This window comes from Rana temporaria, chromosome 3 (assembly GCF_905171775.1).
Source record: "Rana temporaria chromosome 3, aRanTem1.1, whole genome shotgun sequence".
In the NCBI taxonomy this organism is placed as follows: domain Eukaryota; kingdom Metazoa; phylum Chordata; class Amphibia; order Anura; family Ranidae; genus Rana; species Rana temporaria.
The window spans coordinates 372,408,779-372,433,471 of NC_053491.1; the positions used below are offsets into that span (position 1 = coordinate 372,408,779).

At 42.1% G+C, this 24,693-nt stretch overlaps 1 protein-coding gene across 3 annotated transcripts in view; it reads right to left on the reverse strand.

Annotated features, from left to right (window-relative positions):
• Positions 1-8,080: 8,080 nt before the first annotated feature.
• The window catches only part of PTPRO (protein tyrosine phosphatase receptor type O), a 112,553-nt gene continuing 95,940 nt past the window's right edge, over positions 8,081-24,693 (reverse strand). For all 3 annotated transcript variants that reach the window (XM_040345527.1, XM_040345525.1, XM_040345526.1), the window contains 8 exons: positions 22,086-22,176; positions 21,837-21,913; positions 19,939-20,073; positions 17,516-17,638; positions 15,634-15,788; positions 13,847-13,982; positions 11,803-11,920; positions 8,081-8,827 (listed from right to left, as the gene is read on the reverse strand). In XM_040345527.1, coding sequence (XP_040201461.1) covers positions 11,816-11,920; positions 13,847-13,982; positions 15,634-15,788; positions 17,516-17,638; positions 19,939-20,073; positions 21,837-21,913; positions 22,086-22,176 — 822 coding nt within the window. In that variant the 3' untranslated portion in view covers positions 8,081-8,827; positions 11,803-11,815. The remainder of the gene's footprint in view (positions 8,828-11,802; positions 11,921-13,846; positions 13,983-15,633; positions 15,789-17,515; positions 17,639-19,938; positions 20,074-21,836; positions 21,914-22,085; positions 22,177-24,693) is intronic.

Genomic DNA, 24,693 nt, shown 5'->3' on the forward strand with positions numbered 1-24,693 from the left:
ATATTAGAACTTTACTGCAGTAGGCAGCCAGCCTTCATGTCAACCGGAGCGTTATTTATTTTTTGGGAGCGGTGGGATTGACGATGCATTTACATTGGGGGACATTTTTTTTGTAAAGGAATTGGCAAGAACTTCATGTTTTTATTACTTTTTAACACTTTTTGGGTGAATGGGTAGGGGTACTATGTACCCCATACTTGTTTACATAAGAGGGTTTGCCAGGATCTGGGGGCCCCCTTGTTAAAGGAGGCTATCCAGATGTGGGGATGATGCTCTTGTCTCCATCAACATGGGGACAAGGTGCTTTGGGGTGGGGGGCACCTTTAAAGCACCCACCCCCTCATGTTGAGGGCATGTGGCATGGTATGGTTCAGGCTTGCTCGTCCCCCCCTTTCCTGACATGCAAGGCTTTATGCCCAGATAAGGGTCTAGTATGGATTTTGCATTGGGGGGACCCCACACCATTTTTTTTCCCCGCCGACAAATTTTTTTTGTCAGCTGTCAGCAGTGAACACCCGCCAAACACCCTGCAAATTTGGGTGTTTCTCGAACGGGGCAAATAGCCAATGTTCAGCACTAGCATTATTTCAGCCAACTCTACTCCTGGCCCTGCTCAGATCTGGGGACATCCAGGACATGAAGAATCCCTCAGCCGTGGCCATGTCTTCCAATATTTAAAGGACAATCCTGTTCCTTCAAACTTTTGGATGGATGATCAGCTTCAAGAAGCCTGCTCTTCAGACAGACATTAAACAGTCTAGGGGGAAAAAAAATTAAATACAAGTCTTTTCTCAGGGCAAGATTGCCTTTCTGAAGTCTAGTTTGCAGACTCTTACTGTAGGTCAACCAGACATCCCTCTAATTGTTTCCGTATAAGGGTTCTGGGCTTCGTGGTAACCTTCTTTAAAGTAGTTCCCATTGCTCAATTCGAATTTAGACCTTGCACCCTGATGTGGGACTAGCAGATCCTTTCTCTGGATTGTACAATTTTGCTATTTTACCAGGCATAAACCTCTGTCATAAAAAATAGAAGAAATTCTACACTTGGATAAAGCAAACATCAAAAAGATGAAATAAGCAGCTAGAACCAACAGTTTGACTAATTTAAATCTAAATATATACTCACATGTGCAGTGCTAAATCAATTGTACCATATACCTACCAGAGTGAACAAATGAGTTCAAATAAATGGTGTAAAAAGACTCACAGAACGTGTTTTTGTGTCCCATATACCAAAATACTACGTGACTATACATTAAGGATGCACCAATACCATTTTTTTTACAAAAAAACTATATATATAATAAACTATATATATATTTTATTTTTTTTTAGTACTCGCCGATACCTACCGCAACTGGTTTCACTTCAGCAACGGTACAAAGCATTGAAAAGTTATTTACAAATGAAACAATTTTTATTTTATTTTTTGCGCTTTTTTAATGTGAAATGTGTAAACATATGTTAATATGTATGTGTAAAAATATTCACTAACGGAGCAAGCAAAAAAAAGTTGTAATTGTTTGTTTATAAAGTAGACGTGAACAAAAAAAAAAAGCAGGAAAATAATAATTAAATGGAGGAGAATAGGGCATTAATTAAGACTGATTCGAGTAAATTAAAGCGGTCCTCCACCCTAAAGTGGAGTCCCGCTGATCGGAACCCTCCCCCCCTCCGGTGTCACATTTGACACCTTTCAGGGGGGAGGGGGGTGCAGACACCTGTCTAAAGACAGGTATTTGCACCCACTTCCGGCCACACGCTACGGGCGAAAGACGGGCATTCCGTCACATCCCGTCTGTCGCCCGTTGTGTGCTGGGAACACTCGGCTCCCAACACACAGCGTGTGAGCCAATCGGCGGGCGCAGCGCGACTCGCGCATGCGCCATAGGGAACCGGGCAGTGAAGCCGCAGCGCTTCACTTCCTGGTTCCCTGAGCGTGGATGGAGGGGGGAGCAGCAGAGAGACGAGCGATCGCTCGTGCTCTGCTGCGATCAGCGCTGGACTCCAGGACAGGTAAGTGTCCTAATATTAAAAGTCAGCAGCTGCAGTATTTGTAGCTGCTGGCTTTTAATATTTTTTCCCCGTGACACATCCGCTTTAAGGGTTAATGAAGGGACAGAGAAACATTTGTTCATCCCTTTGATCTGCAGATGAAGAAACAGAAAGATACAAAAAGAAACAATGTTTATTTTTATTTTAGTGTTTCAGTGGATGAGCAATGTTGTTTATAAATCAATGCATTTGCACGAGTACCGATACTTCTGTAAATACTTGGTATCAGCACCGATACTAGTATTGGTGCAACCCTACTATACATACAACTGTGGTGATCCACAAAACAATTTGTAACAAAAATTAATGTGAATAAAAGTCCACCACTGTGCATTTATCCAGTTGATTCCACTTCCAGGGCATATTACACAATTCTGTGGAGATAGGGACCACACACTCCTTGTCGGAGATCCATGGCACTCTAATTATTGAGTAGCCATATGCACTTGCGGGATCAAATCTCAGTATAGCCGAAATAGGGAATAGCTCCACACTCCAACCATTATCATCTCATGCGTACACACAATCATTTTTCGGCATGGAAAAAACGACATTTTTTAAGCATGTAGAAAAAATAGGGCTGGGGAAATTAAAGATTAATTCCTCGATTAATCTTGAATTTTTTTGATCGATCAAAATTCTTGACATCACCAGACAGCATGGACAGTGAGACTTACCCTGCTGGATGCGAGCAAACTGCACCCATTGGATTGAGGTACCTTTGCATCTGTGGAGCAGGAGGATGCATCAGGCTCCATCAGGGGAAGGGGGCAAAAATAACCATCGGTTTCCTGTACTAAGCAGTTTTGTGCAGAAAATTCTTTGTGTATCGCCAACATCTGTTCAGTTCTTCAGGGTATATTGTCAATAAAATGCGATCATGTCTGCTTTCAGAAAATATAAACACTCTGGTATGTCTGCGTGACTGGCTAAAGTGATGCCTACTTGCCTTCTATAAAGTGACCGACAGTCAATATTACTAGATAAGTTTTATAATTAAAGCTAAACTAACTTTCTACGTTTTTGTTAACGTTTAATAAGAAAAAATTACTTGCGTCAGTGCTACAGTTTGAATTTAAAACGTATTTGTGTGAACTGTGAAGTCAAGTCATGAATTGTGGAAACTAAGGGCCCTTTCACACGGAGCGGATCAGTAATGATCCGCTCCGTGTGTCCGCTTTGCTCAGCGGGGACCCTCCGTAAAATCCCCGCTGAGCTGGCAGCTGACAGGGCGGTCCCCGCACACTGTGCAGGGACCGCCCTGTGTTTCCTCCACTCTCCCCTATGGGGGATAGGACGAACACGGACCGTATGTCCGTGTTCATCCGATCCGATCAGGCAGACGGAAGAAAAATAGGATTTCTTCCGTCTGCAAATGCGAATCTTTGCGGAGGCAGACAAATTACGGGTGTCAGCGGATGTTCATCCGCTGACACCAGTAATCACCTAGGGACCCATGTATGTCCCGTTTTCATCCGCAAACGGACAGATGAAAATGCGGACATACAGTCCGCTAGTGTGAAAGGGCCCTAACTAGTGTCGGGTGATTGTAAGGAGATCAGCTAAAAGTAGTTGGATCTGTATGTGCGTTATAATTAATCAAAATTAGTCGATTAATCGATAAAAAAAAAATCGATTAATCGAACACGAAAATTTTTATCAGTAACAGCCCTAAGAATTTTTTTTTTTCCAACTTCATTATTAAAACTACGTTGCCCACACACGGTCGTTTAAAAAAAAATGCTCTAGCAAAGCGCGGTGACGTACAACGGCACTATAAAGGGGAAGTTCCATTCGGATGAAGTCACCCTTTAGCTGATTTAGTGTTAGAAAAGCGCGAATCGTCTTGAATGTGCTTACTCCATTACGAACGGTAGTTTTACCAGAACGAGCGCTCCCATCTCATAACTTGCTTCTGAGCATGCGTGGGTTTTTAATGTCGTTTTAGCCCACACACGATCATTTTTTACAACCTGAAAAACGACATTGTTTAAAACGTCGTTAAAAAATGCAGCATTTTCTTTTTTTTTTTTTCTTTTTTTTTTCAGAACCCGAAAAATGATGTGAAGCCCACACACAATCATTTAAATTACATTTTTTAAAAACATTGTTTTTTACATGCCGAAAAATGCTTGTGTGTACGCCGCATCAGACCATAAAAAGAGGGGACAAAACCTCATGATGTAGTCAATTAGTAAAAAGCCTTTTTATTTAAAATGGGTATTGAACTTGCAATAATACTTCTTGGTGCCATGCATAAAATGAAAGTTGCAGTGTAAAAGTACAACCCCGATCTTCCGACCAATGGCCTCTATGCGTGAAGAGTCTTTGTGATCCTGATTGCTCCAGTCTGGCCTAAAGGATTGTGGTTCTATCTCTTGAGAAGTAAGAGCAGAGGGTACCATCCATATCTAAAGATCCTTAAACTTTTGAAGGAAAATCTTTATAACCTGGAAATTATCAGTCATAGATACTTTGCAGTCAAACAGAAAGATAGGCATTTAAAAATGTTACTTGCACATATTGGAAACCTGTTTCTTTTGGGCATCCTAAAGTGCAACATTAATGGATTTTTATGTAAGACTTAAAGGTGCAGACAGAGTTTTATAATTCGTGTTTGGCATTTCAATCCTGTGTTTTGAGATTCATGTGCCTTGCACAATCTCCAGATTTTATCCATGAAGATCAAGGCATCACCATTGCAATATTTATTGGATTTTATCAGCAATTTGTGAAATTCTTTCCACTACTGGAAGTTCATCTTTAGAGTTAGGATTCTCACTTTTAAGATATGCTTACTGCTGCTCACTGTTACCATAGCTAGAAGGATCAGTATGAAGCAAGCATTGACCATTCAAAAACTATTTCTGAATCTAAAAGGACAGAATAATCCTAGCATATCCAAATAATTTTTTATTTTTTTTTACAAAATGTAAGAGTCATATCCACATTCTCAGAAATTCATAAAAGGTGTCATAGTACCGTCATGCTGATATGCCCATGGCTGAGGAGTTTTAAACTAGAGGTGGGCTGAACCTGATGGGGAACTGAGAAACTAGTTCCCCATCAGGTATGCTTTACTCTTGACTAAAAGCAGTGGGTGGATCCATAGCTTCTATTCAGTCCAATAGTGGCTTTGGAATCTGCCCACTGCCATGCACTGTCAATCACAGGCAAGGCAGAACTGATGGGGATCTAGGCTCAGAGACTTGAGACTTAACCCACCCAAAAAGTGCATCGGCCGTGAATTTTAGTTGTCAGGTGGGCGGAGCCTGATGGGCAATTCTGAGACCAGTTCCCCATTAGGTCCACCTTGCCTTTGACTGACAGTGGAAAGAAGTGGGAGGATTCCAAAGCTGCTGTCAATCACTATCAAAGTAGACCTGATGTGGAACTAAACTCTCCCTATCTGGCTCCACCCACTGTCAGTTCAGTGTGACATCCTTCATTTGTTGCTAGGACATGGCCAACTTTGTCCTAGAAACCAATGCTGTAAATTTAAAACATAAACATATTAATAAAGTAATGAGCACACAACACCCTCCTCCCCACATACACCAGCTTTGAGTTGGTCTTATGTAGCCTGGTCCCAGCTATCTGCCTACTCATCTCTCCCCCCTACCCCCCTGCTGCTCTGTGCAGAGAAAGAATCGTAGGAGAGGTGGTTGTGCTGTGGGCTATTATCTGCTAACCCCACACACTGGGACCTGAGCGTCAGGTCTGACCACTTTGCTTCTCCCCACTCTGGCTTCCTCCCCTGGCCTTCCTGACAGACACTGCAAGAGTCAATCAGCAGCAAGGGGGAGAGGATTTGGGCATGTAGTCTCTTGGAGAGACTGCTAAACTGTTTTGATGATTACAGAACTACTGATCCCTATAGAATGTGGGAACCCAAGAGGATTTCTATTAAACTGCCCAGGAAGATTTGGGGCTTTTTACCACCTGGACTAGGAAGAAAACAGACCCGGGTCCAGAGACTGGGAGTGAGGTCAGTTAACGCAGCTCAGTATTGGTCACATCTGCACACCTGTTCTGTGGTACAGAGGAACTAGAGCGGTCACCCACCACCTACGTCCACCACTGCTTTTAGAGAATGACCGAGGGGGCCCCTTTCCACCATAGACATCTACAGCTGTACCTTGGGGACTGGTGAGAGGGCTATTGGCCCATCATTTACACTATTTGCAGAGATTGAGCTATTGTGGACCGGACCCTAAACTCATTCCACACAGACTGCATCTATTCTAGCACCTTTTACAAACACCCTGCTTAATTTTATACTGCATCCATACCAACTCTATACCACTGTTATACTGAACTGACACTAAATCTGATGCACCTATACGCAGTCCTTGCCCCACATCTACAATGCTTCTGTGCAAAGACTATAACACCTCACAGTATACTTTAACTGCATTCAGGTTCTTCAGGACTGTGGTTAAGTGCATTAACACTCTCAAAGGGCCCCAACAACAGTCGGCAGTAGAATCATCTTAAGGACTGCCACTGTCATGTTATCTGTCAGTGATTTTCTGTGATATTGCATGTTTGTGCACTCAGCTTGGAGTGTCAGAGGGGCTGAGGTCCTTCAGAAGGTTGAGGCCAGGAATAGAGAACCCATCATAACCTGCGTCTCTTTCAGGGGTAGTGCTACACTTACCACCAATTTTCTCATTTGCGAACTGGTGGTATTTATTTTGGATCTGTCACAGCCATAAGGGCAGATTCGAAAAATGACGGTAGTAATCGCTGTCTGAATCTGGCTACCAGAATCTCTGTACCTATAACAAAACTGATGCAAGGCTTTCATGCATTGAGCGCAGGCCATGTTAAAAGGGCTATACCACCAGAGAAGTGAGGTTACTGCTTTATCGATTTGTCCTGGTTGTGCTTACCCCTACATATGTCTTAAAAAAGGACCGACAGATGCCATTTTTCTTTTCAATTTCATGTCAATTGAAAGTCTTGCAGGTACCTTTTGCTAGAAAGATAACGGTTGTAGCTTATAGTACCTTAAGAAAGCCCATCTTTGTTGGTCTTAAAGGGGTTGTAAACCCTTGTGCTTTTTCACCTTAATGCATTAAAGGGAAAAAACTTCTGACACTGACCAGCCCCCCGGTTTTACTCACCCGAGTCCATTCGTTCCCACGGTGGAGACACGCTCTACCTCTCTGGCAGTTGTCTCGGCTCTTGATTGGATAGATGGATAGCAGACTAATCTGCCTAGTTCCTAGTCGGCGGTGGATCTACTTCCCCAGCATGCACCTCTCTCCTGAAAACCAGGAACAGATAGCGACTGGGCTTCACATGCCCTTAATTAAAATGGAGACATATCATAGGAGAAGATATTAAGTACGTTTTTATATTATTACTAACTCGATCAGGAGCGGCCAATATATATAATTGTTTGTATGCTATAGTAATGTGTGGATCGTAAAAAATAAAATAAAAATTATGGCCGGACCTCCGCTTTAAATATTATTGCGTCTCTCAGCTTCTACCCTCAAGTAGCTCCAGTTCTGATCATCAGGAAGGGAGGAAACTATAAATCGGGCTGGCTTGGAATGAGGGAGCGTTTAGTACACAAGTGTCCTATATATATATATATATATATATATATATATATATATATATATATATATATATATATATATATATATATATATATATATCTATATATAAATAAATAAAACAAGGCAAATGTATCAACCATAGTTAAAGTGGAAGTAATATTTCTATTTACGGAAATGGCAGTTGGCTGAACTTTTTTTGTCTTTCACAGTTAGCTGTTTTTCATTCTCTTACTCTCTTTTTGGTGGCAAGTCATAGATTTCTCCCACCAAAAAAAAAACAGGAACATTTTTGCCTTCTCTGCCAAGTTGGAGAGAGAAACATTTTGGTTTGGACAAGGGTTAAAAAAAAATTCTGTGAAAGAATATAACGAATGATTAGAGTCTGCAGGTGGAAAAGACAAATCAGTCATGAATCCATTAACAAAAGAAACCATTTACAAACTACACACATGACAATGTGATTGCAGAGTTTAATAGAAGCCCCTGTATGTGCTGCAAAAAGAACCCAAAGAAATTAGCAGAGAGGCTTCATTTAAATATTGTCTGTCACTGATTTAATGTGCAATTTGCCTGTTCCCATACCCACAACATCATAGAAATTCATTTTCTGTTTCAAACAGTTTTTACACTCAACAACTAGATCCTGGCTGAATACATGAATGCGGTGACACAGAAAGTACACGACAGTGAGGTGTCTGTGATCCTGGGCTCATCACCCTCCCCCCGATACTGGTCACCTAACACAATCTGATGACTAGAGCTGCACAGTGCACATCGCCCGTTACACAGATGTCCAACGCTCCGAACATGAAACAAAACGAACTTGGCTTTATTTAGAGCAACAGGTGGAAGAGGCCTCCAGCCTGATGGGATAATAGATGATATATCGAAGTTTATCTCCATCATTTCTTCCTTGTGTATAATGAGGTATTGGCTGCCAAACTCACTTTATTTCATAGAAAGCCTTTCCAGCAACATCCATTCCATCCCGTCCTTGTCCAGCATCCTCCATTCCTTGTGGTTACATTTGGTCCAGTTCTAAATAGAAAAGTTCATGGAAGAAATGTCCAAAAGACACATCAGGTTTTAAGGCTGAGTCTTTAACTGGCAGCCCCGTGTCAGGCTGCAATTCTGGTTTCTGGACGAGTCAGAAAAGAAAGTCTGGAACTAGGCAAGATGGCTGATTGTACGTTTGTCACCTGCATGACAAATTTAACAGATTTGGGTTAATCAGAGGCTGGAGAGCACAGAAATCCCAGATAAAAGGGTAACATGTGCACTCCACACATATACCTATAGAAGGGTCCAGCTACATTCAAAGTTTATAATAACATGGAGAGCCAAGTCTGAGACACACAGCATTTCAATCATCTTGGGGGATATTTACTAAAATTGAAGCACTCAGAATCTGTGCATAGTAGCCAATCAGCTTCTAATCACAGCGTGTTCAATTAAGCTTTAGTAATAAAACCTGGAAGCTGATTGGTTTCTATGCACAGCTGCATCAGATTTTGCACTCTCCACTTTTAGTAAATCTCTCCCCTTGTGCGTTATCTTACCATTGGTCGATGCAATTCTAAGAATTTTAGGTATGTCCAGATTTATTATTAAAGGGATTGTAACACAGCGTCTCCCTGCAGGGATGTAGTCCCAAGGGAGGGGGCAAGCACGCTGACTAACCCCCAACCAGAACGGCTCAGATGATGGGGCAAGCTTATTGAGGAGGAACAGGAAGTGAGAAATTCAGACAAAAAAAAAAAAAACATTTAGAAGGGAAATCGAAGGAAAAGGTAAGTGAACCAACAATGTACTAGCTTAAAGGAACCTATTTAGAAAATAAAAAACAAACTTTTACAACCCCTTTAAGGATTAGGCAATACCACAACATGGCAAACATAGAATCTAATCCACAGGAGAGGCCACAAAATAGCCTCATTTAATTTCTTCCTAGTGTCAAATCACATTAATGTCCTTAGCAGATTAACCATAGTCAGGCTAAAAGTTCCAGTTCACCTCTTAAAGCATCACAAATGCTGTTACATTTAATTAACCTATGTGCTAATTTCAGAATATTTCAATCCTAATTACTAAAACTGTGAAAAGGCCAATCAATAAACACAGAACTATAAATAACCAATCAGATTTCACCATGTATGGATTTAAATTCAAAAAAGTGATTTTGAATTGGTCACTATGTTTGACTATATTTTGCTCTTTGAACATTTGTTGATAAATATAATATATCTTATAATTTCCACTTTCTCTGGACACTGATGCCATGACATGTGAATACTCATGCAGAGAATTATGAAAAAGGTCAAATCTGAGAGTGGCCAGTAAGTAAGTAGGTCACAGGTATGGAAAGCCATGCTTAATATGGCACCAGTCTCCATCATTTTACACTGCTCAATTTACTAGTAAGGGTGTTCTACTGCCCTGCAAGAGGTTCCAAAGCATTGACCAGCCTTTCTCAACCATTTTTGCCCCAGAGGACCCATTGAAATCATTTTTACGTTTCAAAGAACCTGCTGAAAATCATCATAAATGCAGTTCAAGGTCCACTAGCAAGATCAGTAAAGTGCATCTAATCCATCCTAATAGGCATTTTTACCCTTTATCACGTGAGGCCAGATATACTCACCTAAACACCCCTCCAGGTCCCTGCTTCCACTGGTTTCCTGTGCAGGGCACTACAAATCTTGCAGTGTGAATGGAGTCCAAGATTGCCGGTGCCCTGCCACCTCCCTGTGAAGATATCGTCCTCTTCTAGATTCTGAGAGGACCCTGCCATTGGACATCCTACAGGATGTGACCTTGTCATGCAGGCACTAATGTAGATACCCAAAGTAAACAGAAGAGAAGACTTGGGGCTTCAGCATAATGTAACTGTGGCTTAAAGTAAGTAAAAATTGACATTTACATTGGAATATTTTTTTTGTTCCACCGATCAGATAGAGGGAGGTGAGAAGAGGTACAGCAGTCAATAGAGAAATGTCCGCATACATTGGTGGTCAGTGGGGAAATGCCTCTTTACATTTGTGGTCAGTAGAAGAGTCCCTTACTATTATAGATAGTGGAGAATGTTCACACTTAAATTGGGGATCACTAGAAAAGTGCACCCTTCATTGGTGTTTTATGTAGGTGTAACCAAATATCCCCTAAAGGGATATATGACAGCATTCCTTAACCTTGAAGTGCAATCAAATCTATGTGTAACATGAAGTGCATAGTACTGTAAATAGTTCAATCATGTGATCTTGTGACGTGACAACAACCAATGGTAAGTGATCCTCGTCCGCACCCACAGTGCACGCACAGCACTCACGAAAACTCACTAACCTCTTGGTTACAAGAGGTAAAAAGGCGCTTAGCAATGTAATCGCATCTCCTCCTTGCGTGATCTTCAACCAGTTCCAAGTGTTCTCCTAGGTCCTTTTTATTAAGTATTTCCTCTATGCCTTTAAAGTGCCTCTGTGTCCTTAAGAACCTCTGTGGTACTCCGTTAACACGTGAATAAAAAGATAGGGAAGTCTTTATAGTTTAGTATTATTTTTTTTTAGTAAGTGCCCAAGAAGATAAAAATACACTTACATGTACATAGAAGATAAAAAGCAGGAAGTATTTACTGAGAACACAAATATGCGTTCCATATGCATTCCATCAAGTGGAAGTGACACCTACTGGAAGCCTCGTCCGATGCATTTTGTCATTTACGTCTAACTTGATCAAGTGGAGGTTCCTGATGACATTGGACGTAAATGACAAAATGCAAGCACTTTATGTTGCACATAGATTTGATTGCACTGTAAGGTTAAAGGAGCGTGGTCACATATCCCTTCAGGGGATATTTGGTTTATATATTTTGAACTCTGTCTGCCTGACGATTGCTCTTTTTTGTACCTATTATTGTTATTGAATATTTCTTTATTATTTTGCATGGGTGTATATGTATTAGTGTCATGTAGAACTAAACCCTTACATTGATCCCAGTCTGTCCTTAACATTAATGGTCTGCCGCTGTTTAAGGAACCTACTAGCAATCTCTGGAGGAACTTTGGTTGACGATGGCTGGCATAAGCAATGTAATGAGTTCTTGGATCCCTGGAGAAGGGTAGATTGAGTAAGACAATAATCCTATGTAGTGAGAAGTAAGAACAAATAGAGGAATACTCACAAGGACATCTCCTCTACGATTTACTGACATTTTCATAGATGACATCACTGATTCGAAATTGCTGCTTTTTCTTTTTCCACATTAGCTGAACACACTGATGGATGAAAATAAATTGTTCCTAAAAAAAGATGAAGAAAAAGGAACTGATGTAGCTTAACAGTCAGGGAACAAAAAGCACCAGATCCTAATCCTGAAAAATCCCTGAAGAACATTCAGGTTCCTGGCACTGTAATATGGCACCTCAGAAAACCCCAAAACTGACATGAGCAAAATGGGAGAAGAGCCCATTCAGTGCTGTCCGAAAATATGTGTAAACATCACAAAATGACAATCCACAGTGATTCATTGTGCCAAAATAATGTTTGAGAAACTCATCCTCCAATATCCCACACAGGACATAAATAAAGCCAACAGGGATGAGCCGAACACCGCCTGGTTCGGTTCTCACCAGAACCAGCGAACGGACCGAAAGTTCGCACAAACTTTAGAACCCCATTAAAGTCTACGGGACTTGAATGTTTAAAACAAAAAGTGCTAATTTTAAAGGCTAATAATAATTATTGTCCTAAATAGGGTTTGGGGACCCGGGATCCTGCCCCAGGGAACATGTATCGATTAAAAAAAGTTTTGAAAACTGCAGTTTTTTCAGGAGCAGTGATTTTAATGATTCTTAAAGTAAAAAAAAAGTGAAATATTCCTTTAAATATCGTACCTGCTGGGTGTCTATAGTATGCCTGTGAAGTGGCATGTGTTTCCTGTGTTTAGAACTGTCCCTGCACAAAATGACATTTATATAGAAAAAAAGTCATTTAAAACTGCTTGTGGCTTTAATGTATTATCTGGTCCCGGCAATATGGATGAAAATCATTGAGAAAAATTGCATGGGTCCCCCCCCCCACCAGCTCTTTTGGGTCTTGTATGGATATTAAGGGGAACCCCGCACCCAAATTAAAAAAAGGAAAGGCGTGGGGCCCCCAGGCCCTATATACTCTGAACAGCAGTATACAGGCGGTGCAAACAAGACAGGGAGTGAGTGGTATTAGTATGAGAACACCAGCAATTGTATTCAGGTAGCTTTAGGTGAACACTGTGCATAGTACATTAAGTGAAAATACTGCAGCTAGCACAATCACCTGCCTGCCTGTCAGTATATTAGGAAGAGAATACAGGAACAGATCTAGCTAAACTGAATACAGTTTATAAATATATATACAACACCTGGGATGCATATATATCCTCTACACACTTTAACTGCAGCCAACTGACTCACCTGCCTGCTCTATCTAACTCAATTGAAATGACACTGTCTCTCTCTCTCTGTCTTTCACCACTGCCGCAACACACACAGGCGGCCTTATATAGTGTGGGACATAATAATCTGAGACATAATTGGCCAAAGCCACCCTGGCTTTGGCCAATTATGTCTCTCTTTGCTTACGGCGCTGTGATTGGCCAAGCATGCGGGTCATAGTGCATGCTTGGCCAATCATCAGCCAGCAATGCACTGCAATGCCGCAGTGAATTATGGGCCGTGATGCGCCACTCGAATTTGGAGCAAACGGCCCATAATGTTCGAAATTTGTCAAACGGCCGAACAGACGATGTTCGACTTGAACTCGAAGCTCATCCCTAAAAGCCACATATAGTGCTGAAAATCCCATCTCTCTCACCGCCAGTGCCAATTCCACCAATCGGTGTGCAAAGGTCATCACTGCATCCACTTCCACACAGAAAACATTACAGCAGCACCTCACACACAGAAAATATCACTGTACCCCCTCCATGACAGAGGAGATTACTACAACCCCTTCCACACAGAGGAGATTATCACAGCCCCTCCCACACAGTGGATATCACTATAGCCTGTCCCCCACAGAGAATATTACTGCAACCCCTCCTGCACAGAGGATCTCACCATAGCCCCTCCTACACAGACAACCTCCACATCACGGATATGTCCACTCTCACTATCTATCTATCTATCTATCTATCTATCTATCTATCTATCTATCTATCTATCTATCTATCTATCTATCATACAAACCTCTGTCTGCACCATGCACATCCTGTATGAGCGGAGTTCTGCCACTAGACCCAGAACATCAACATATTCATGATCCCGGATGTGCTGCATTAACCGGTCCAGGCCAATGAAGGTTCCGGTCCGGCCAACTCCCGCACTAAGATACATCAGAAGAGAAAATATATAATATCCCATGTGGTAGTACATAATGCAATACATGCAATCTATAACGACACGTGGTATAGTAGATACATACATACACGCACACAATCTATAATATCACACACACACACACACACATTGAGCAGTGCATACATACAATCTATTATACCACACATTGCGCAGCTTATACATACATACTTACATACATACATACCAACAATAATACCACATGTGGTGCAGTACATTCATGCATACAATCCATATTATGTATAGTAGAGTACATACATACAATCTATAGTACCACAGGTGGTGCAGTACATATTACAATCTATGGTATCACACATGGTACAGTATATACATACCTACATACAATCTATGATATCACACGTGGTACAATACATACATTGCAATCTATAATATCACAAGTGGTGCAGTACATACATACATACATACATACAATCTATAATATCACACATGGTACAGTATAAAAATACATACAATTTATGATATCACACTTGGTATAGTACGTACTGTACATTCATACATATAACCTAAAATACCACAAGTGGTGAGTAAATACACACATTTTGTGTTTGAGTTTTTTTCAGGGAATTAAAGAGTGAAAATAGCTTTAGCATTTCTTTTTAAGTTGCTATCTTTTTAAGTCACTATTTTGACTCAAATAATACACAAAAACAAAGAAAAAATGTGCACTCTTGTATTGAATTGACATTTTATTAATGGAATTAAAATCAAAATGAAAAAATCTGAAGGAAAATGTGAAGTGAGGAGCACATAACAGTATTACGTATAGAGGGCAATATATAGTACAACATAGGGTTAGAGTTAGAGAGAGATACATAACATAAAATAACACAGGGTTAGGGTTAGAGGAGAATACCTAACACCACAAAGGGTTAGGGTTGGAAAGGGATACATAATACAATACAGGTTAGGGTTAGAGGGGGATACATAACACAGTACACAACAGGATTACAGAGGAATTAGGGTTAGAGTTAAAGAGTGATAAATAACACAATATGGTGTTACACTAGGGTTTATTTAGAGAAGGATGTATAATACAATATAGGGTTAGAGAGGGATGCATAACAAAACATAGGGTTAGTGTTAGAGAGGGACTAAGGTAAAGGTTAAGCAGGCCATAGACGATTTGAATCTTTGCCGGTTCAGAAGGGACCAGCCAATGATCGAACCATGTGTGGACAGGCTCATTGTACCCAAGTTGATCTATCAGATTTTTTCTGCCATTATTGCCAGCGGCTAGTTAGTTGCTAGGCTATCATGCTCATCCAATGTCTTCAGACTTACTGAATCCTTGACCAACACATATACAGATCAGCAAGTCAGAGAATTAAAACAAATCCTGCTGTACATACTTGCTCTGGGTCAGAAATTCCAAATATTGGTGGTAGATGGGATCAACATGACAGCCAGGTGTTTGGCCTTTTCAGGAGAACTTAGCAATGGCAGCCCCTGTATTTCTCTTATGAACAGTTCAAGTTTACAAGATGTAAACAAAGAACACAAATTTAAACAGACTGTCACTAACCAAATTTATAAATCATTAAAATTATCTTTCAAAAGACAAACGTTTAAGAGGAGTGGGAATAGAGGGTGATTATTACCTGCAGTGCACTGTGATAGGTCCTTTGGTTTTGGCTGCTTTCTGTCTCACCATATATACAAATTGGAGGATGCTTTCTGCTGCACTGCTTGCTGGGACGCCATGGTCTGGCCATGCAGTAAAGTTAAAATGCAGAACATGCTGAGCATCATCTGCCTAAAGATCAAATACAACAAGAAGAGCTCATTGTGATGGCAGCATGGTGGTCAGAGCAGTTGAGATTTCAGAGCAGGGTGGATAGTGAGTATGGAAGGGAAACAAGGCAGGGTGAATAGTGAGGCAGGGCAGCTAGCCGTGCAGGATGGATAGTGGGGCAGGAAAGGCAGCTGAGCATAGTGTATAGTGAGGAAGGGAAGGTAGCAGGGCAGGGTGTACTGTATGGTGAGTATGTAAATGTACCAGGATAGGGTGGATAGTGAGGCAGGGAAGGTAGCTGAGTAAGATGGATGGTGAGGTAGGAAATGTAGCAGATCAGAATAAACTGCGGCTCAGACATTTTTTTTACTGCCCTGTGCCTGAAGTGCCCTAACAGCCCAAAGTGCTCAGAAGCTTTGGATTAGCGTACACTTGTGTTGCCTTCTGTAGAACAATCTGCAGTGGGTTGGTTTTCAGAGGGCATTTGACAGGTGGTGAGGAAGCATTATATTGCTTCCTCACTGCTTTATTTAACTTCTAAAAACCTGCATTACTATGTTGCAACTGCATGCAATGTACTGTATGTAGCTGCGGAGATAGAGTACACCTCCATCCACTGCCTTTGCAGCTTTTGCCGTATTTGCTGCCTTTGCTTCTGCGTTACCCCCTCCTAACCCTTGTACTCTTTGGCCTCTACAATCTATTTGTTACCCACTCCTGAACCCAGAACTATGTACATTACCCATTCCTGACCCCTGCACTCTGTACATTATCCACTCATAACCCCTGTACTTTATGTTTTACCACCACCCTGGACCCCAGAACTATGTACATTACCCATTCCTGACCCCTGCACTCTATGTGTTACCCACTCTTGACCCTGAATTATGTAATTACCAACTCCTGCCCCCTGCACTCTGTACATTATTCACTCATAACCCCTGTACTTTATGTTTTACCACCACCCTGGACCCCAGAACTATGTCTATTATAAACTCCTGACCCCTGCACTCTATGTGTTACCCACGCCTGACCCTGAACTATGTACACTACCCACTCCTGACCCCTGCACTCCATCTGTTACCCACTCCTGACCCTGAACTATGTAATTACCCACCCTGCACTCTGTACATTACTCACTTATGATCCCTATACTCTTTGTTTTACCCCCACCCTGGACCCCAGAACTATGTACATTACCCACTCCTGACCCCTTCGCTCTGTATACTACATATTTCTCACACCTGCATTTTGTTCATTATATACACCTGATACCTGCACTCTTTATGTTACATTCTTTTGACCCTTGTGCTCTGCACAAGTTTTAAACCCCTCCAACTGTTTTGCCACAACCAAAAAATCTTTACAATGCACACTGCCTGCAGGCTAGGGGGAGGGGTGGTTGGGCACAGGCACTGGCCCTGTTAGAAGGGGGGCCCTGTCAGGTATGTTGAATGAGTCCCCATGATTTCTAACTGTCTACAATTGTTTAAAGTCCTTCTCTAAATAATTCTGCAAAGAAAAAATCCACCCTCCTTACACTTACACTGAAAATATCTCCCAAGTATGACGAATACGGGGTAGGAAAATATCCTAATGAAACCATTTTTGAACATCATTCGAGAAATGTCATTCTCTGAGGAGGGAAATCTAGAAAGCTGCTACGTTTATGTGATTTTTTTCTAATAAATTATATTTTGTTTGTTTTTCCAGTGCATAATACAGTGAGAGCATAACATAAGACTTACCTGTGACACTCGAAATACACGGAAAGCCCAGTCCGGCTGCTCATCCTCTGATACCATCTCCACCATGATGTCCCCATAGCTGACGGGGTCTGTAGTAAAGGGCCAGTAATGGTCACATTTTATCTGTAATACAGAAGGTATACCAAATAATGAAAAACATACAAGTACTGTGCTGCATGCTGAACACATTGGACACCCATAATAGTTTTCTTACTATTCAGCAGCCCCAAAACCAGAAACTTTTCACAGATTTCCATTTATCAGAAATAGTAACATAACAGAAAATAAACAACATAATATGAAGGTTATTATTGGAAAAGTTTCCATTTCTATTTCTATTTTAAGATGGCGAGCAAACAAACTGTGATTTAACCCCAGGTGTGATATACCCACAGTGAGATTTACAACCAGTGTGAGATACCCTTGGTGTGATTAACCCCTGGTATGTTATTACTTTCCCAAGAAAATGCCCTTCTTCCAGCTGTAATTTACCTGATTCAGCCCTCATCTCACCTCACTCCATCCTTATCTCACCTTACTCCATCCACATCTCACCCTATTCCATCCTCATCTTACCTAACTCCATCATCATCTCAGCTTGTTTTATCTTCCGCTCACCTTACTCCATCCTCATCCTACCTTACTCCATCCTCATCTTACCTCACTCCATCCTCATCTTACCTCATTCCATTCTTATCATATCCCAATGCCATCTTTATTTTACCTCATTCCATCCTCACCTTACCTCACTCTATCCTCATCCCACCTCAAGTTATCCATTCTAATCTCACCTCTCTCCATATCTCATCTCACCTCCCTCCATCCTCATCACATTTCATTCCACCATCATCTCACCTCACTCCATCCTTATCTCACCTTACTCCATCCACATCTCACCCTATTCTATCCTCATCTTACCTAACATCATCATCATCTCAGCTTGTTTCATCTTCTGCTCATCTTACTCCATCCTCATCCTACCTCACTCCATCCTCATCTTACCTCACTCCATCCTCATCTTACCTCATTCCATTCTTATCATATCCCAATGCCATCTTTATTTCACCTCATTCCATCCTCACCTTACCTCACTTTATCCTCATCCCACCTCAAGTTATCCATTCTAATCTCACCTCTCTCCATATCTCATCTCACCTCCCTCCATCCTCATCACATTTCATTCCACCATCATCCTACCTCACCACATCCTCATCTCACCTTACTCCATCTCACCTCACCCCATCCTCATCTCACCTCATTCCATCCTCCTTATACCCCGATGCCATATTTGTTTCACCTCATTCTATCCTCACCTTACCTCACTCTATCCTCATCCCGCCTAAAGTTATTCATTCTAATCTCACCTCCCTCCATATCTTATCTCACCTCACTCCATCCTCATCACACTTCATTCCACCATCATCTTACCTCACCCCATCCTCATTTCACTTTATTCCATACTCATTGTACCTTACTCATCCTCTTATCACGTCCCTCCAGCCTCATCTCATCTTACCCCCATCCTCATCTCAGCTTACTCCATCCTTACCTCACTCCATCCTCATCTCACCTCACCCCATCCTCATCTCACCCAATTCCAACCCCATTTTACCTCACTCCAACTCCATTCCCATCTTACCTCATCCTATTCCCAGCTTACCTCACCCCATTCTTACAGTATGTCACCTCACTCCATCATCATCATCTGACCTCACTTCATTTTCATTCCACCTCACTCCATCCTCATCACACTTCATTCCACCATCATCTTACCTCACCCCAGCCTCATTTCACTTTATTCCATACTCATTCTACCTCATTCATCGTCTTATCACGTTCCTCCAGCCTCATCTCACCTTACCCCCATCCTCATCTTAGCTTACTCCATCCTTACCTCACTCCATCCTCATGTCACCTTACTCCATCCTTACCTCACCTCCCCCAATCCTCATCTCACCCAATTTCAACCCTATTTTACCTCACTCCAACTCCATTCCCATCTTACCTCTTCCTATTCCCAGCTTACCTCACCCCATTCTTACAGTATGTCACCTCACTCCATTCTCATCTCATCTCATCTCATTTCATCTTCATCTCTCCTCTCTCTATCCTTATTTCACCTCATTCCACCCTCATGTCACTTCATCCAATCCTTGTCCTATTCTACCCTCACTGAATTTGATCTAGTCCCACCCTCAGTCCCTCTCTACTCTCTATTCATCTATCATCCAGAACAGTCACAAAATCTTCTGCTTTCTAGATAGAGAAAGGATGGTGGTAAATTGGATTACCTCTCTGCATCATAACCCCCCCCCTCCCCCCCAAAAAAATCCTCTATTGCTAAGAGCCTTCAAACACACCAGATATATTTCTGGTTTATTATATAGTGTTGGCTCTAATGGAGGTCACTTGAATCCACTTACCCGTCTCTTTTCATTGCATTGAGTCAGCATTACGATAACTTGGGATTTCTGCTGCAGAATCATCTTCCAAAAGTCATTGCGGGTGTCTGGCAGGGGCCCTTGCGTGGCTATGTATTCCTGTACAGAGGTGTATCCCTGTGGAGACAGACGTACAACTTCCACACCTGTCCTTATCATACCAGAAATGCCTGAATAATGTAACATTAGCATTACTGCCAGAATCCTGAAATTACAGCATACCACATAGACTTGCCTTGGATTATCTAAAAATGGCCTCAGAGGTGTTGTGCATATCTCTTGGCCAAAAATGGTTTCCAAAACAAGAGGGTTCACTCTGCGATAACTAATGGAACCACAAAGTCCCAGCCTGCTGGCTACTACTCTCCTTATTATCACTTATTCCTTTCTAATAGTCCACTCCAGTCATGATTTACTCCCTGTACCTATTCATATAGGATCAACTATTTTAATGTAGCAGAATCTCTAACCTCTTTCAGTCTAATGAGAGCCTTTGATGCCACAGACCGCTGACTTCCTTCAATATGTAGTGGGTTGTGAGGCATAGTGGGTGCAAAGATGGTGAAAGCCATTGGGCGCCAGACACTTCTTGGATGTAAAAGAGGTTTTATTTCTTTTAACAGTCCATTTTTTATTTTGCAAAGGAAAGAGGGTTAGGGCCATGACACCCTTAAGTGGTTGCAATTTCAATAGGCAGACTCCGAGACTTCAATAGGAAGACAGCCGTACAAGGAAAGGCACCAGTAAGGTGCCACTTCTGCACGTGCAGGTTTACTTTCTCATATGGCCACAGTATTTAACAGTTCCTAACACAAAGTTAAACAGTTCTCTCAGCTTCACTACAATGTCCACTTGTAGCTCTTCAGCCCTCTGAGCACCTAGTCTCTCACTGGACTCTCTGATTTACTGACTCTGAAAACCGTCAGCACAAGGCTTTTGTGGTGGTATCTCTCTCAAGCGTCACCCACGCTTCCCTGCTGGGTCCCTAGCTTGGAACTCCAGATACCTTTTAAGTTTCACCCCTAACTGACTGGTTCCCTGGCTTGACACACAAGGCTGCTCTGCAAGCGTCACCTCCACTGGCTGGGTCCCTGACTTGATCACCGCTTGAAGTTTCCCGATACTCCACCATGCCCGTTCTGTGAGAATGTTGCTCCAGTACTTGCTTCAGTTACTCACTGTGGCCCCTGGTAACGGTGGTTGATCCCTTAGTGGCGACAGCTTCCCTTCTACTTTTCGACTACGACAGGTTGTCTGGCCAGCAGAACTATCACTTTTGGTTGGACTGCAAGCCGCAGTCCCAACCCTGCACTGCCCCCTTCATTCTGGATAGGCCTTCACACAGCCTGGAAGCCAGATGCCCCTGGGATAGGCCCAATCTCCGGCCTAGCAGCCCGGGGCAGAGGACACACGTTCACCCAGACTGCAGTCTGGGTGGCACAGAACATAGTTCACCTGGCTCCACCTGAATTTATAGGTTCTCCCAGCAGGTTAAGGCATTCAAGAACACCCCTGCCCATTGGCTGAGATATGCCATATACCCATAACTTGACCTTGAAATGTCTTTCTCACATCTAATGCCATCAAGTGCCCGGCCTCCTAGTGGCAGAAGAGAAAAGTACAAGGCCAAACTTAGGAAGAAATCAATAGATCTCTAACAACTATCTACAGTAGCTACCCCTGACAAGGAATTTGGTGAGGAGCTCCCTGACTAAACCACAGGGCGCTACATCAATACTACAGTAAACACTGAAATTATTTAAAATGTTGTTGGAAATATTTGAATGAAAAGCCTGCTTTCCCTAAAGCCTTGCACATTTCTGTAAATTCTTAATGGGTACTGTCATGCATTCAGTGTACACTTTTGGTTTCCTACTTACAGGAATAAAGTTTGCATTGATGTAATCTGCTCCTTCTTCCTCATCTGTGGAGACAAGTTTTACTCTGCTGAAATCATCTAAAAAAGGAAAAGAGAAAAAAATTGTTCTATACCCTCCAGCACAGACTTAAAGAGAACCTTCACTTTGCCTACGCAGGTTTGCTATTGGTCCCTTTTTCCATCAGTATACACAAATTCCTGCAGAACCAACATAATTACACTATGACATGTTATGACTTTATCTACTTACACGGCAAAATGTTTGTGTAGCGATTCTTGCAGCGGTTGGCTGGAAGGTCTGCAGCACAATGCTCTATATCCAAACCAATCATTTTTAGTTCCTGTAAAAGAAGGGTAAACATTCAAACTTTGTAGTAAAATTGTTCATTCGAATATTCTTTCTTGCCATCATTTAGTCAACTAATTCCATTCAAAAGTCCTTAAAGAATATGTTACCCCTTACATTTCATAATCCCGATATGCGTCTATTGTACCCTGTACTTGTGTTAACAAGTATCCCGTTCTCTTTGTATTGCTTTCGTTGTGTGAAATACCTGGTGATCCTTTTTTATTTCAAATTGACCACAATAGGCATGAGAGTACATACTTCCCAGTGTGGTCCGTTTTCTGGCTGTGCTGAGTAAACAGCCTGTCTCTTCTCTGATGCTCAGACTTATGCTGACACGCCCCCCTGCATAGCCATTCACTGGAAAGATCACTGTACTGCTGTTCTCCACCCCAAGCTCCCTAAGCCCCTTATGTAGCTGAGAACAGAATCAAAAAAGGGGAAAGGGGAACAAAAAAGCACTCACATTTGCCAACATCCGTAAATATGAATAGAGGAAAATTACTGCTGGGGGGCAGTGATTGAGCGGACTTTAGAGGCAAGACGGGAACAACAGAATTTAGAAAAAATATATATTTATTACAACAAGTACAATTGATATATAAAACCATATAGAATATGTAATAGGGTTGAAAATATCCTCTCGTCTACGCGTTTTGCCTTTTGGCTTCCTCAGGACGAGGTAGGAGAATTTTTGCAGTAGAACATTAAATATTTAATTTATCGAAATGGTCATTAGCCATCCAGTGCACCACAGGTCGCTTATAATCGCAGATGTACCATCAGTCATTTATACGTAGTTTAAAGAGGGGCGTGGAATGCCAAACACAAGAAAATTCCTCTATGTGAGATCATGGTCGCATCATGTCCTTTATCGGGAGTAAATCTAGTTAATAACCAGAAAAACATAAAAAAACGGGAACGGAAACAGGGAAAAATTCTCCTACCTCGTCCTGAGGAAGCCAAAAGGCGAAACGCGTAGACAAGAGGATATTTTCAACCCTATTACATATTCTATATGGTTTTAAATATCAATTGTACTTTTTGTAATAAATATATATTTTTTCTAAATTCTGTTGTTCCCGTCTTGCCTCTAAAGTCCACCCAATCACTGCCCCCCAGCAGTAATTTTCCTCTATTTGTAGCTGAGAACAGATATTATGTAACCACTTATATTATATACACACTATATTATCAAAAGAGTTAGGACACCTGCCTTTACACGCACGTGAACTTTAATGGAATCCCAGTCTTAGTCTGTAGGGTTCAATATTGAGTTGGCCCACCCTTTGCAGCTATAAGAGCTTACACCCTTCTTGGAAGGCTGGCCACAAGGTTTAGGAGTGTGTCTATGTGAATATTTGACCATTCTTCCAGAACTCATTTGTAAAGGCCAGGCACCAATGTTGGAGGAGAAGGCCTGGCTCACAGCCTCTGCTCTAATTCATCCCAAATGTGTTCAATCGGGTTGAGGTCAGGACTCTGTGCAGGCCAATCAAGTTCCTCCACCCCAAACTCACTCATATTGTCTATATGGACCTTGCTTTTTGCACTGGTGCACAGTCATGTTGGAACAGGAAGGGGCCATCCCCAAACTGTTCCTACAAAGTCGGGAGCATGAAATTGTCCAAAATGTCTTAGTATGCTGACGCCCTTCACTGGAACTAAGTGGCCAAAATCAACCCCTCAAAAACAACCCCACACCATAATCTCCCCTCCACCAAATGATTTGGACCAGTGCACAAAGCAAGGTCCATAAAGACATGGATGAGCGAGTTTGGGGTGGAGGCACTTGACTGACCTGCACAGTCATGACCTCAACCCGATAGAACACCTTTGGGATGAATTAGAGAGGAAACTGTGAACCATGCCTTCTCCTCCAACATCAGTGCCTGACCTAAAAAAAAAAAAAAATCCTATCCCTGTATCGCCCCCTTACCCCCACTCAATCCAGTGCCATGCCCATCCGTAATTGTTCTCCCCGCTCTTACCGGCTTTTCGAGGCAGCAGGAGCCATTGTCAATTAAATCCTATGATGAGGGAGTGAGGGGAGGGGCAGAGATGTGCTATCTGTGCCTATGGACACAGGTAGCGTGGCTCAGGATTGAGCCCACAGGTGTGCCAAAATACGAAGCAGCTTCCTATGGCGGCATACTGAGAAGAGGAGGAGCCAGGAGCGCCAGCGGGGGATGCCAGAGGAGGAGGATCGGGGCTGCTCTGTGCTATTTTATTGCACAGAGCACACAAAGAATAATAGGTTTGTTATTTTAAAAATATATATACTTTACAAACACTTTAAAGCATTAAAGCGGAGTTCCACCCAAAATGGAACTTCCGCCTTTCATAATCGTCCCCCCTCCAGCGTCACATTTGGCACCTTTCAGGGGGGAGGAGGGAGAAGATACCTGCGTAATCCAGGTATTTGCTCCCACTTCCGGGCATAGGTCACCTTGATGACCTATGCCACGTCCAGCACCTACTTATTCCCCCCCCCTCGCTGTCTTCTGGGAGA